The 15,249-nt window shown below is 49.3% G+C and overlaps 1 protein-coding gene across 1 annotated transcript in view; it reads left to right on the forward strand.

Moving 5' to 3' along the window:
* ndrg4 (NDRG family member 4) overlaps positions 1-11,901 on the forward strand; it is a 59,848-nt gene extending 47,947 nt beyond the window's left edge. The window contains 12 exon segments of the mRNA XM_056281282.1: positions 273-393; positions 543-605; positions 1,074-1,134; positions 2,231-2,317; positions 3,350-3,406; positions 3,733-3,836; positions 4,175-4,231; positions 4,991-5,042; positions 6,937-6,984; positions 7,497-7,532; positions 9,241-9,292; positions 11,615-11,901. Coding sequence (XP_056137257.1) covers positions 273-393; positions 543-605; positions 1,074-1,134; positions 2,231-2,317; positions 3,350-3,406; positions 3,733-3,836; positions 4,175-4,231; positions 4,991-5,042; positions 6,937-6,984; positions 7,497-7,532; positions 9,241-9,292; positions 11,615-11,769 — 893 coding nt within the window. The 3' untranslated portion in view covers positions 11,770-11,901.
* Positions 11,902-15,249: the final 3,348 nt, after the last annotated feature.

Below are 15,249 nucleotides of genomic sequence, written 5' to 3' on the forward strand. Positions count from 1 at the left end.
AGGTCTTGTCTGTCTGTGGTACATATATAATGAGATTACCTTCTCCGTCTCCTACTTCCGCTGCTCCTCCCTTCCCACCTACTGGCCTCCTTCTCACCGTCTGCTGTGGTTTCTAATCTCTCTCTCTCTCCTCCGCTCTCTCCCTGTTGCATTCCGTCCATCCCATCAACCCTCACCCACCTCCCTTTCCTCTCTTTCTCCCCCTGCCCTGCTCATCACACCCTCCACTCTCATTATTTCCTCCTCTCCTCTCCTCCCTCCCTTCGCTACAGACAAGCTGTGCTTCAACACCTTCTTCCATAATGAGGACATGCAGGAAATTACCAAACACTTTGTGGTCTGCCATGTGGACGCCCCGGGACAGCAGATTGGAGCCTCGCAGTTGCCACAGGGGTACGGGGGGGGGGGGTAGTCTACACCCTCGCACACATACTGCACTAGTTCACACCATGTACTCTGAGCAGATCCATAGCAGACACACACACATACATACACATGCAGCCATGCTGAGAATAAACCATCTCCTCTACCTCTGCTCACAGGTACCAGTACCCCACCATGGACCAGCTGGCTGGTATGCTGCCCAGCGTGGTGCAGCACTTCGGGTTGGTGTCCCGCTCCCTCCCCGTCCTATTTCACACCTGATCGTTAGATCCAAACCATCACACTCGCCCTCCTTTCTGACAGAGATTCTGTATTTTTATTCAACCTTCAAGTTCATTCTTTATTATCTGCAGATGATTGGTTCACTGTGGCTAACTTCTGCTCTCTATGCATGTGGCTCCATTCAAAACCAGTTGCACCGGAGGGCCCCCCCCCCCCAAATTAAAATGAGGGCTGGATCATTTTTCTCACAGACGCCGATGTCATTCAGATTATCAAAATGTACTTCAGATGTTGTGGGTGGCTTGTGGGTTTTCTGCAGAGTCTGTCCCCAACGACAGCTAACCAGTACATAACCATACACATGTTCACACCAGCCAGCCGATGAAAACCATTTACAGTGGCTTTTTTTCCCCCTCTGAAATTCATTAACTTGTGGACCAATCAAGTTTTTACGTTTTCTTTTCTAGATTCAAGAGCATTGTTGGGATCGGAGTGGGAGCTGGAGCTTACATCCTGGCCAAGTTTGCTGTAAGTCACCTCGTGGGGTACCTCCAACAGTCCGGCTGCTGCAGGCCTGTGAACTCCCAGATCACAGTTAAACTGCAGATTAAAATACACAGTGGGAGAACAATGGTCACTCCGACTAACCGATTTCGTGAAAAGGCACAAATGCTTAAAGCCGCAGTAGGTAACAGTGAGCATTACAATGTCCTTCCGCCTCTCTCTCTCCGCTGCCTCATATCACTCCGCTAAGCCTGCTCGGTGGTGTTTTAAGCCACCAACGTACTCTTCAAGGCAGCGCTGCGTGGAAGGCACGCCCCGCCCCCTACAGTTTCAGCCAATCACAGCACCGGCGCTAACCCTAACCCTAACCAGTGCTGTGATTGGATGAAACTGTTGGGGGCGGGGAGTGCCTTCCACGTAGCGCTGCCTGTTGGGGGCTTAAAACATCATCGAAGGCTAAGCCCCGCCCTGTAAATGACCTTCGCATCGCTCTTCCGCCCCTTATACGGGTGTACAACCAGGGCGTCCGGGTGGTGTAGCGGTCTGTTCCGTCGCCGGTTCGAATCCCCGTGTTACCTCCGGCTTGGTCGGGCGTCCCTACAGACACAATTGTCCGTGTCTGCGGGTTGGCAGGATGTGGGTGTGTGTCCTGGTTGCGTTATTATGGATTCCACTGCTTTTCTGGGCACTCCGCCTCTGATTGGCCAGTACTCGTTGCCTCCGTTGGTGGGGTTGGTTAAGGTTAGGGGTTAGGGCGGAGTTAGGTTAGCTAATCAGAGGCGGAGTAGGGGTGGATCTTCCCGGAGTCCTAGCGCCTGGATGCTACGCGGGGCGTGTCTTGCCCAGAAAAGCAGTGGGGTCCAGAATGACGCCTCCTGTCCTGGTCGCTGCACTAGCGCCTCCTCTGGTCGGTCCGATTTATTTTATTAGAAGATGTGATTTTCATAACCCATCACTGGGTTCTGCGTTTGGTCCTGCACGTGTGAAACCCGTCCCGATTGTCAGTTCAGATGTTCTGTATCTTCTCCACTCGTCTCTATGAAGCTTTCTTCTTCACTTTTCCTGTTTTGTTGCACTTGTTTTGACCCGGGTTTGTTTTGTTTTTTCTTCTCCCTCTCAGCTGATCTTCCCTGACCTGGTGGAGGGATTGGTTCTGCTCAACATTGACCCAAACGGGAAAGGCTGGATCGACTGGGCTGCCACTAAGGTACATGTAGACAGCCACGTCCACCGGACATACATAACAGCGGATGGCGCTCTGTCCTGGGGGTTTCGGTGCTGTAGGTGGCCACCTGTGAAAACCTCTCCTGTGGGGCAGATATAGTAACACAGAGTAGGAGGACGGGGCAGTCCACCGGAGTCAGCAACACAGGGCTGAATTCTCCATGATAAGGCAAACATACTGATTAATAAAGGCACCAAAGGACAGGAGGTGGAGCCGGAGGAGGCACAGTCGAAGATGACAAGATTCCCATTGGGAGTGACGAAGAAGGACAGGAGTAGGAACGAGTATATCAGAGCAGTGTTTCTCAACCCAGTCCTCAAGGACCCCCTATCCTGCATATTTCCTTTGCAACCCTGAATAGGTACCTGTTTGTAGTTATTCAACCAATCAGCAACGAATTTTGTCAGACGTTTGCACACCTTGCATAATTAAGTGCTGCGAGATGATTGGTCGAGTAAGTACAAGCAGGGCTACCTATGCAGGGGTACAATGAAGATCTGCAGGATAGGGGGGTCCTTGAGGACTGGGTTGAGAAACACTGGACAAGAGGGACAGCTCAGGTTGGACGGTTTGGAGACAAAGCAAGAGAGGCGAGACGGAGATGGCTCGGACATGTGTGGAGGGAGGAGAGATGCTGGGTATACTGGGAGAAGGATGCTGAAGATGGAGCTGCCAGGGGAGAGGAGAGGAGGAAGGCCAGAGAGGAGGTTCATGGATGTGGTGAGGGAGGACATGCAGGTGGCTGGCGTGACAGAGGAGGATGCAGAGGACAGGAAGAGAGGGAAACGCGCTGTGGCGCCCCCTAACGGGAGCAACCGGAAGTAGTTGTAGATTAACTAATAGAGGCACTAGGTCTGCTCTGTGTTAGATCCTCAGGAAGACTGATTATTCAGATACCAGTGGTATTGCTGCTGTTGCTAGTAGCAACAGTAACCCTCCCTTATATGACAATGAGTATTAACACACACAGCTATCAGTGATGATGCTAAACATTTTCCTCCTTCTGTCTCATAGCTGTCCGGTCTGACAAGTGCCCTGCCAGATACGGTGCTGCCACATCTTTTCAGCCAGGTACCATAATGTGACTCTTCAACAACTTATCAGTGTGACCGTAATGGATACATTTTAATGAGCGGAGCTCTCGGACACACGACTCCCACTATTTTGTGATGGACACTACAGACATTTGCAGTTTTCGTGATTACATCTTTCTGTCAGGTGGCATAGCTGCCACCGCAGCGCCGTCCTGTTCGTCTGGAGTGGTGTGATTTAGGCCCTCCACACTGCAGCGGGAGGCTTCATAAAGTTAACATAACAAGTGTCTACCGGCACCTACAATGTGACGCAAGTTAAAACCCCGGTAGTAGCTACTAGTGTGTTTATTCGTGTGTGTTCAGGAGGAGCTGATGAACAACACAGAGCTGGTGCAGAGCTACCGGCAACAGATCAACAACACTGTCAACCAGTTCAACCTGCAGCTCTTCTGGAACATGTACAACAGGTACACACACACACACACACACACACACACACACACACACACACACAGTATATGGTTAAATTCATGATACATATCTTTGATATTGCAAACATACCAACAAATAGACTGAATATGAATTCTATTGTAACTGCTATATATACATATATATGTGCATATATATATGCACATATATATATATGCATATATATATGTGCATATATATATGCACATATGTATATGCACATATATGTATATATATGTGCATATATATATGCACATATATATACATACATATATATATGCATATATTTAATGAGTGAGTAATGTTCAGTCTAACCCCAGTCTTCCATCTCTTGCAGCCGGAGGGACCTGGAGATGAACCGCAGTGGGACTGTCCTCAATGCCAAGACCCTGAAGTGAGTCCACTCACACATGTCTGTGATACACACTTGATACAGTTGGGCCCGGGATGGAGCGAGGAAGGGTTGTTTATGTCGACAGATTCATTTCCTGCAGAAGAACAGACTCGCCTCTGAGTTTTGCACATCTTCACACACGGGCGTGCAGCACCATGTCCGTGTCCTGCGTCCGCAGTTGTCCTGCAAGTATTTGGTTAACGGCATTGCTTTGTCAAAGGCGTGGCGGTCCGTTCCGTTGCCTGCCAACACGGGGATCGCCGGTTCGAATCCCCGTGTTACCTCCGGCTTGGTCGGGCGTCCCTACAGACACAATCGGCCGTGTCTGCGGGTGGGGAGCCGGATGTGGGTGTGTGTCCTGGTCGCTGCACTAGCGCCTCCTCTGCTCGGTCGGGGCGCCTGTTCAGGGTGGAGGGGGGGAATAGCGTGACCCTCCCACGCGCTACGTCCCCCTGGGGAAACTCCTCACTGTCAGGTGAAAAGAGGCAGCTGGCGACTCCACATGTATGGGAGGAGGCACGTGGTAGTCCTCAGCCCTCCCCGGATCGGCAGAGGGGGGGTGGAGCAGCGACCGGGACGGCTTGGAGGAGTGGGGTAATTGGCCAAGTAAAATTGAGGAGAAAAAGGGGGGCGGGGGGGGGGGGGGAAATAGCAACAATGTTGCATCCAAATTGAAAAGGTCAGATGTCTTCATGTAGAACAACGTAGTAGTGCTTTCAGTGTTGTCCCAAATGCTGACCGGGGACCGTCTTAATCCAGGTGTCCTGTGATGCTGGTGGTGGGAGACAATGCCCCCGCTGAGGAGGGAGTGGTGAGTCCATTTATCTTCCCCTCTTTTGTTTCTGTTTTGTATCTCTACCCCTTTTTACCCCCCTCCCCACCCACCCATACCCCCTCATCCTAATCCAAACCTCACCCTGGCCCCCCTCTTTCTCGCCCCTCGTTCCCGTGGACCTGTTCTGTTCTGTTCTGTTCTGTTCAGTACTTGGCATGCAAACCCAGCCAGAGCCTGTTTGTCCTCGTTCAACGACACAGAAAACAGGTCAGCCAGCAGCACCCTGGCACTCTCGCTAGACAGCCCTCTCTGCTTCCCAAAGGACATTATATGTGTTACTCTGTGTGTGTGTGTGTGTGTGTGTGTGTGTGTGTGTGTGTGTGTGTGTGTGTGTGTGTGTGTGTGTGTGTGTGTGTGTGTGTGTGTGTGTGAGAGAGGGAGAGAGAGCGAGACACACACACACACACATACATGTGTGTGTGTGTGTGCTCTTGATTCTCCAGGGGCCAGATGGCCTCGGTCCATCCCTGGGGTTTCCCAGTTTGTGGCCCAGATATTTATACCAGTGTTCTGCACTAGTTAATCCGCCACATATCTCGCAGGTCAAGCATTAAGCAATTTCCCTCCTCTGCCAAATGGAGGTTGGAAGAAGGGTGGAAAAAAAATGAGGGAAACGAAGAAGATATAGGGGGGACGGTAGCGAGGCTTGTTTTAGAAGCTTTGTTTTGCAGGGAAAGAGAGAGAGAGATGGGGGGGGGGGGAGAGGTTGGAGGAAGGGAAATGGTATGTCAGCAAGAGAAGCCATAACATATTATGGGGTAGACGTAGAGAGGCTTTAAGGTGGGGAGGCAGAGAGGCATATATAGGGGAGGATGCTCTCGCCGGACCTGACAGATAGAGGTCATGTTAACATTTAATGTCCCACGACGCATCCGGCTGACACCGGTTTGCCGTGCTCACTCACGCTGCAGACGGGGGATGCATCGCCTTGCATAGAAATAGGGACGAGCACAGAGCCGGAGTCCGCGATGAAGAGGTAGAAACTCCAAATTTGGACGTCTAGCGTCCATTTTGAAGGCGTTCTGATGAAGAGAGTTAGCCCTCTTAATAATCATGCTGTTGCGTTATTTTATAGCACGTATTTGATCGATCTGATTTTGAGTTATGCTGGAATTGAGACATTTAAAGGACCCAGCACATAGTCAGGTTCTTAAATGTAACAGTAAATAAACCATGCAACAAATAAAATGCTTCCTACTTCTCGATGCATGTGTACTTAGCAGTGCGGCAGATAATAATAATGATGATAATAATGTTATTTATATAGCGCTTCATTGCAAAGGGAAGGCCGAACGCTTAATGTGAAGATATTCGTCGATACTTTGTATCGCGCCCGTGTTCCGTTCCGTTGCCCCTTTCCCTTTAATCTGAGTCATGCAGGTTTGAGACGGAAGAGCACGGTGTGCTGTCGGAAGAACAAAACATCAAAACAGAGTAAACAGAGAGCACAAGTGCATGGTGTTATTTGCGTATGACGATGTTCAGCTGTGTGTGTGTGTGTGTCTGAGAGGTAATGCCCGGTGTTGTCACAACAACTTGTGTACTGTGTGTGTGCACACTGCGGCTGTGCATCCATCAGCATGCCGGAGTGACTCATCACTGCAGCACACTGCAGAATCTGGGTCACTAGTTATGCACACATAGACACATATACACACACGGATGGACACACACACACACACACACACACACACACACACACACACACACACACACACACACGTACATAATCATGTTCACAATTACCTACATGCATCCAGTCTTATCGCTCTTACTTTTCAATCTGTATTCGCCATGTGGTTAAAGAAACAGTCGTCCTGACGTCGTCTTGATAGCTGAACCGGTCTAACTAGCTGTTTGTGTCCTCCAGGTCGAGTGCAATTCCAAACTGGACCCAACTCACACCACCTTCCTAAAGGTATTTATTGATCTCTGTCCATTTCTCAGACCGTTAGCCCAATCAGTTCATGACTCATACCACACAGGAGTGGTTAGCACCGTCACCTCACAGCAAGAAGCTCCTGGGTTCAAACCCCTCGGCTTGTCCAACCTTGTGGGGGGTCATCCCAGGTCGTCCTCTGTGGAGTTTGCATGTTGTCCCCGTGTCTGTGGTGGGTTTCCTCCGGTGTCCCCCACCATCAACAAGACATGCACGTTGGGGTCAATACTCTCGCTTGTCTGTGGCCTTGACCGAGGCATGGCGAGACAACGTGGAGTTGGTCCCCGGGTGCCGGACGGCGGCTGCCCACTGCTCCTAGGCTAGGATGGGTTAAAACGTAGCGCATGAATTCCCCAACGGGGATCATTAAAGTATCAAAAATAATAATAATAAAAAAAAATAGAAATTATGCAACAAAAAAAAAGAAAAGAGAGAGGGATAAGTACGTTTCAATGCGGCCTGGTGACAGTTGATGTCGTGTCTGATTCCAGATGGCGGACTCCGGTGGACTGCCCCAGATCACACAGGTAATGGACCGATGGCTTTTCCACACTTAGTCACTCAGGCAAGGGATCCTTGGAATTCTGCACGACAGCTCAGCAATTTCATCTCGTTGCTACTTTGTGTTGCATGCAATATGTAACTCGGACTCGGGAAAAAATCCTTTATGTGGCGGGCTCAGAGGAAATGGTATGAGTAACAGGGGGATCGCTGGTTCAAATCCCCGTGTTACCTCCGGCTTGCTCGGGCGTCCCTACAGACACAATTTGCCATGTGTCTGCGGGTGGGAAGCCGGAGGTGGGTATGTGTCCTGGCCGCTGCACCAGCGCCTCCTCTGGTCGGTCAGGGTGCCTGTTCAGGGGGGATAGCATGACCCTCCCACGCGCTACGCCCCCCTGGCGAAACTCCTCACTGTCAGGTGAAAAGAAGCGGCTGGCAACTCCACATGTATCGGAGGGGGCATGCGCAGCCTTCCCCGGATCGGCAGAGGGGGTGGGGCAGCGACCGGGACAGCTCGGAAGAGTGGGGTCATTGGCTGGATACAACGGACCTATCGCTCAGTCCCGCCCCTCGAGCGCAGACGAGCCAATGGCAGTGTAGTACCAAATGGGCGCGGGAGCTCTCTCAGCCAGCTAAAGCTAACGACTCCATTAAGTAGCATCAGAGTTGCACCAGAAGTCGTGGGTGCTGTGGTGTCTCATGGATGTAAGTTGAACAAAAATGGCCAAACGATGTGCGTGCAACACTGATACGAGGTACCCTGAGAGTAGGCAAAGGGGTGTATTTTATCCCATTTCCCAAATCTAAACGAGACAGAGCCAAATGTCTCGGTGGGACGGAGCTGTGTGGCGGACCACACGGTCGACTCAACGTTTACCGGGCCCCTGCGGTGCACGAACGACGCCGGGCCCTGGATGATGCCGTCTGCAGTCGTGGTGACCGTGAGATGAGGCTTTCCCCTCTCGCATTGTGATCTGTAACCCCTCGCCTCCAATTTTGTACATACCCCTCCATAGCATAGCATAGCATAGCATAGCATAGCTAGCCAAGTCCGTTTTGATGGCTTCTAGGCGAAACCAGATCCTTCTGTCTTCAAGAGTTACGTATAGCCTCTTGGGGTATATGGTTTTGACACCAATAGCTGCCATTTTACCTCTCTAGTCAGCCCGGGTAGCTTGTCCGAGTTAGCAACAGTAACTAAGGGGGCGGGGCTTAGCAATAGGTCCATTGGAGAGAAAAATGGGGATCCCCCGCCCCCCCACGAAGAAAAAAGAAATTGTCAGACTAACAAATATACAAGCATAGCATAGCATAGCATAGCATAGCATAGCCTAGCCAAGTCCTTTTTGATGGCCTCTAGACGAAACCAGGTCCTTCTGTCTCCAAAAGTTACGTATAGCCTCTTGGGGTATATAGTTTTGACACCAACAGCTGCCATTTTACCTCTCTGGTCAGCCCGGGTAGCTTGTCCGAGTTAGCAACAGTGACTAAGGGGGCGGGGCTTAGCAATAGGTTCACTGGAGAGGAAAATGGGGATCCCCTGCCCCCCCCCCCCCCGAAGAAAAAAGAAATTGTCTGACTAACAAATATACAAGAGTAAGTGTAATTCAAAGACAGGGCGCCCGTGCTTGTAACGATGTCGCTAATCCGGTTTGACGAGGGTAAATTGTGTGAATTTAAGAATTTCAGTCGTCGTGACGTTAAAGTAACATCATGGCCTGTGTCGTCTTACAGCCTGGGAAACTGACTGAGGCCTTCAAGTACTTCCTCCAGGGAATGGGCTACAGTAAGTACCATTGGCATTAAACACTGAGCGAGTGAATGAGTGAGGGAAAGAGGGATGAAAGGGTGAAACCGAGTGAAAGAAGAGACAGATAGTATTGATAATATGAGTGTGTGTGTGTGTGTGTGTGTCTATGCCCTAATACGTCTTAATTGGTTGGAAAGAAGCGGCAGTAGTTAAACTATCGACAGTGTTGTGCGCTGCATTGTGTTGTTGTTGTGTGTGTGTTGCAGAGGGAACTGTGTTAACCTCACCCTCTGTGTCTGTTCTCTCAGTTGCTTATGTGAAGGATCGGAGGTTAAGTGGAGGGCCAGGTACTTCCTCCCCCCCTGTTTACCACTGACCTCCTTTTGCTGCCCTCCTCTGTGGACATTGGCATTTACATTTATTTATTTTAAACATTTACTTTTGCAACCATTTCCTTTCGTTAGTTTATTTATTTCATTTCTATTGCTTTTTTTTTAGTATTTTATCTGAGGGATATGAAACCTCACCTTTGTTTTTCAAAAATTATTTTTCCATAAATGGAAAAATATGCCGTATTTACTCCCTTGTCTGCATCCCCCGCCATTGCATATCCAGTATTGCTCTTTGCATGATGTTCAGCCAGTCAGCGCTAGCTTTAATGTCTTTTGAGCATTCAGGCAAAAAAGGATAGCTTTCTTTTTGACAACTCGAAAAGCTTTCCTTCGTTATAAGGTATTTTAATCTGGCGTTAAGAGTCTGCAACTTTATCAGCGATGAAAGACAGTAAAGTTGCACAAACTGAGGACTGGCGGTCAAGGTGAAAATTAAGATCCTCTTACAGGGTTAACGCTGAGTCTGATCTGCATCCCTGAGTCTCGTCCACAGGAGTACCAAAAAAAAAAAAAAAAAAACAATTGGAAAGCTTTACTAATTATAGTTTTGGGCTCCAAAGTTCCACCTAGTGGCCAACACGTAGTTGACAAGTGCTTGGTTTAGGATTGGGCAGACTTGAGTGCTTTAGCTCAGCACATGTTCAAACTTCCAAGCTCAAATTGAGATTGACTCAGGCCTTAAACCAATCAATCAACCAACCAATCAACCAACCAATCAATCAATCAATCAATCAATCAATCAATCAATCAATCAATCAATCAACCAACCAACCAATCAATCAATCAATCAATCAATCAATCAATCAATCGTTATTCATATATCACATTTCATACATTGACATGAAATGCACTTTAAATTACACAAAACCACCGTTTTAAAGAAGGTAGTGTCACATCACTATGCACATGAAGAAACCAGAGTAAATAAGTAAAAAAAAAACAAACTGAATAAGAGTGAAGAAGGTGTAATGGAATAATAAAAAAGAATGACATAATCCAAAGCAAAATGGTTTTAATTAAAACATAAACTGAATCAAACCAAGACCCATAATTACGATTGCCCATTAACAGCCGATCGAGCCCAGTCGAGGGGAAGAAGTGACCCTCGATGAAAGCGGATTCAAAAAGACGTTTTAACTTGCTGTTGGCGCGTATGTTCTCAAATTTGATGAAGAGACTATTTCAGGGCCTCTCCACCAGTCTCAGCTCTCATTCGTGGCGTCGTTCGGAGAAGATTATCTGCAGATCTGAGGGCGTGGACAGGAGAAAGCGCGTTAAAATATCTATAAATAGGGGAAATAGTCTTAAAAGTTATTCTAGCACTGATACGCCTGCCGGCGAAGAGATTTCAAAACAGGAGTGATGTGACATTTTCTCTCTTTATTCCTACCAGTGCCCCCAGCCGGTTATAACGGTCTTATGGTTCCCTTGTGAAATTCTGAGGGTGACGCCTTGCAACGCCTACTAATGCAACAAATGCATGCGGCAATTTCTCACTACCAAGTGCCCAGAGAGAAGGCTTACCTTCCCAGTACATTCTAGGTGATAAAAATGCTGTTTTAGTTAAGCTAAATGGATTGCTCTACATAGAGATAGATAAAGACTAAGCCTCCAATTCCCCCCCCCGCCCCTCCCGCCCCCTGCATGGTGCTGCTGCAGCAGGTTGAATGCATAAATGTGTCTCTGTGTAGACACATTGACGGCTTTAAAAAAACAAAAACAAACCAATCTCAACCATCCATGGCTATCTGTCCTCGAATGTGGTTTGAGCCAGTCAGCTGCTGTTGCTTACCAGCTGTCCATGAGGCTGCCTCAAAGGTTCTTCCTTAGTTCAGTGCATTGGCATGTGCTCGCCATTTTTGCTGGCCTCAGCTGAGGGTCCACCAATGTGCAATGCTGATTTCTCTCCCCCTTGATGTCTCTCCTTTCTCCTCCTCCCCCAACCCCCCTCCCTCTCCTCTCCCAGTGCCATCTGCCAGTATGACCCGCTTGGCCCGCTCCAGGACGGCCTCGTTGACCAGTGCCGGCTCCATGGACGGGTCTCGCTCCCGGGCCTGCACCCACTCCGACAGCACCGAGGGGGTAGGACAGGTCTCCCACACCATGGAGGTGTCCTGCTGAGGAGTCGGCCGGCCATAGAGCGAGGCCGGGGTGGGTGGACGGAGGGATGGTAGTTCGAAGAGGAGAGGGCGAAAGGGATGAGAGGGATGAGAAAGAGCTTGTCGGTACGACGAGAAACGTGACATGGGGAGTGATGGGTAAAGGGGGGGGGGGTGATATAACAGAGGTGGGATGGGAGAGATAGTCAGGACCTAGGGAGGGAGGGAGGGAGGGAGGGAGAGAGATCCAAACAAAAACAACAAAAACACAACAACAACAAAAACCGGTCGAAAAGAAAGGCACAAAGGTGGCAAGTGGATGAGAAGGAGAGGTTTCCCCCGGGGGCAAGGTGTTGCCGTCTCCTCCGTATCTCTTTTGTCTACCACCTCGTTTCCTCCTGCACTGTAAATAACATGCGTATTGCTACTGATACCCCCCCCCCCCAACAACACCTCACCTGTCGACCACAGCCCCCCACACCCGTCACCCCCGGTTCGGCGAGTTTTTGGTTTTCTTGCGGTGTCACATATACGTTTGCTTAGTGTCTCTTTCATCCTTTGCCTGCCCCTCCGAAACAACCCCTACCCCTCCTACCCCACCCCTCCTACCCCACCCCCCAATCAGGCTTGCCCGTCGAACATCCACATAGCAATATAACGAAAATGCATTAACAATATACGACAAGAAAATGTGATCGTTTGCCGAGACAGGTGAACGGACAGGATATGTAAGGGAGAATTAAAGATTCGAGGGGGTGCAATTTTGGAAAACAGGCGTTGCGTCATATTGTTTTGCGAGTCGTTTATTTTCTTCCCTCTGTGGAGAGAGAGTCTCTCTCTTTGTCATGTGTAAGGTAGCGGAGCGAGAGTAGCTTCTCTCCACGAGTCGTATGTGGTGGGATGCTGGTGGGTATTAACGGGGGGGGGGGGGGGCGTGTCCAGGATTTGACAGACAGTAGAACACAGCCCATCATAGCAGAGTGCCGCTGTAGTGCTTTTGATAGGATTTCTTAGTTGGGCGTTTTAGCCAAATAGCGGTTGAAACCCTGTGTCCTCTCCCCTGTGTTAGACGATCTAGTTAAGATACACAACACCGCCGGCATTGTACCGCCTAACATACATACACTATAAATATGCATATATGCATGCGTGCTCTTTCCGCATGCAGAGGTAGAGTTACGGAAGTCATGTGTTTTAGTTGTGTTAGCACCATAAATGTGGCCAGTTTGCTGTTTCGGTGAATGCAGTGCTCTCTAGTGCATGAAAGTAGTTCTGCTCTTTTGTCAGTTCACTGTGGTCTCTTATGTGACAATCACACTCTGACCCAAACCAAACCAGACCAGGGAGGCTGAGGCAGAACCAGAAGGGCCTGAGATGCTCTCATTCTGGGTTGGTGCCAAAAGCTGAGTATGATATAGGGCTCACATTATACTTCCCTTACAACACTCAGGCCCATTTAATGGATATACCAAAGCCATAAAAGCATCCATGTGGGCGCAATCGGATACTCGCACACACACATTACACTCGCTAGCATGCACACAAATCCCCCCCCCCTCTTTTTCTCCCCAATTGTACTTGGCCAATTACCCTATTTTCTGAGCCGCCCAGGTCGCTGCTCCACACCCTCCGCCGACCCGGGGAAGGGCTGCAGACTACCGCATGCCTCCTCCGATACATGTGGAGTCGCCAGCCGCTTTTCACCTGACAGTGAGGAGTTTCGCCAGGGGGATGTAGTGTGTGGGAGGATCACGCTATTCCCCCCAAACCCCCCAATCCCCCTCCCTCCAAACAGGCGCCCCAACTGATCAGAGGAGGCGCTAGTGCAGCGACCAGGACACACACCCACATCCGGCTTCCCACCTGCAGACACTGCGGATTGTGTCTGCAGGGATGCCGGACCAAGCCGGAGGTAACGTGGGAATTCAAGCCGGCGATGCCCGTGTTGGTGGCATGCACACAAATTTAACTGTATGCACACAAACATACACGCTCAGACACACAAACAATCTCATACATGCCGATATACTCAAACTCCATTGACTGGGCTTGCTAAGGGCGGATGATCCAAAGGAAACAGGTACATATAGCATTTTACACACACGCACACACACACACACACAGAAGAAGAGAGAAATGATTGTGTCATTTCCTGCCCATCAACTCATTCGTAGGGTACATGTATGTTATTGATGTTGTAGTTATTAGAATAGTGTGGCTGTGTGCTGTTGTCTGCTATAACACTGGACGGCCTCATTTAGGCGCGTAATGAAGCTCAGCCTTGGGGTTGCTTGGGAGTTTGCTTAGTGACGTATTTTAGCACCTACAATCAGCACCATCTCTTTAACAGTTTTGTAAGAACCCTTTACCTCGCCGTCTTTTAGAGAGTAAAACCTTCCCTTCCTTTCTGCCGAGAAGGGAAGGGGCGTAGCTTCCACACTGCTAAGGGTGCGCTTTCCTGAGGCAGCCTGTAAGAGGCGGGGCTTATTTGGAGCCATTTGGGCCCCAAGCTCGGAATGTAGGGCAACCCCCCACCCACCTTAAGACAATGCCCCCCCCCCAACCCCCCAAAAATCACAAGGTGCCCCGCTCCTCACAGGCACACCAGGTCACACCCTAAAGGGCTATCAGCTGAAGTCACTTTTATGTGTTGGTAGTGTCAGTTTGTTCCCCTTGCACAAGGAGACCCTATCAGAGTGGAATAAAGACCGACTAAAACAGAAGGAGCGCGTGGAAAAAAATGTCGTCATTCCGAGAAATGACAACGGGAAGAGTCTTACCAAACACAGAGAGAGAGAGAGAGAGAGAGAGAGAGAGAGAGAGAGAGAGAGAGAGAGAGAGAGAGGTTCTGACCAGGGAGGAAGAATGATAAATCATTTGAATCAGCGAATGTTCGTTTGCATTAATTGCAGAAGGAATGTGCTTTTGTTAGAGATGGAGAGTTGAGTTGTTGAGTTATGTGAAAAACCTGACACAGGTTGGAAAAGAAAAACCACGAGGGGGAATAGGTGGGAAAACTTCGAATGAATATGAGACTATATTGGCCAAAATCAGAAGAAACACCTCTATCATTCCTAGTGGAACCTCACAAAATTAATTTAGTGTTTACTGTACATCGCCCGCCATAGTTTGCATGTGCCCGTGTTAGTGGTTCAACATCATTCAGTGCAGAGGTCATAACGTTTTTTCTAGTCTCAAAAAGGCTAACTTTGTATTCAAGACTTGGGTTTCCCCCCCTTCAAGACTCCTACCCACACTGCCTGGGGGGGGGGCCTCCTGAATGTATTTTGTCCCCTTGACTTGCTGTACAGTATTGTCAAACGTTTGCCCCGTCTCCTCCGAATCTCCCACTAGGGTTTGAAAATTCATTCCCAGCTCCTGACCTTTGAACTTTTCAACCGTACCCCCCCTCCCCCTCCGAGAGAACCCGGTTTCCTCCTCAGTGTCTATAAACTACAGTGTGAGGCCGAGGAACAAGTTGTTTGTGAAAGCAAGTGGCTAA

Source organism: Lampris incognitus, chromosome 6 (genome assembly GCF_029633865.1).
Source record: "Lampris incognitus isolate fLamInc1 chromosome 6, fLamInc1.hap2, whole genome shotgun sequence".
NCBI classification, from domain to species: domain Eukaryota; kingdom Metazoa; phylum Chordata; class Actinopteri; order Lampriformes; family Lampridae; genus Lampris; species Lampris incognitus.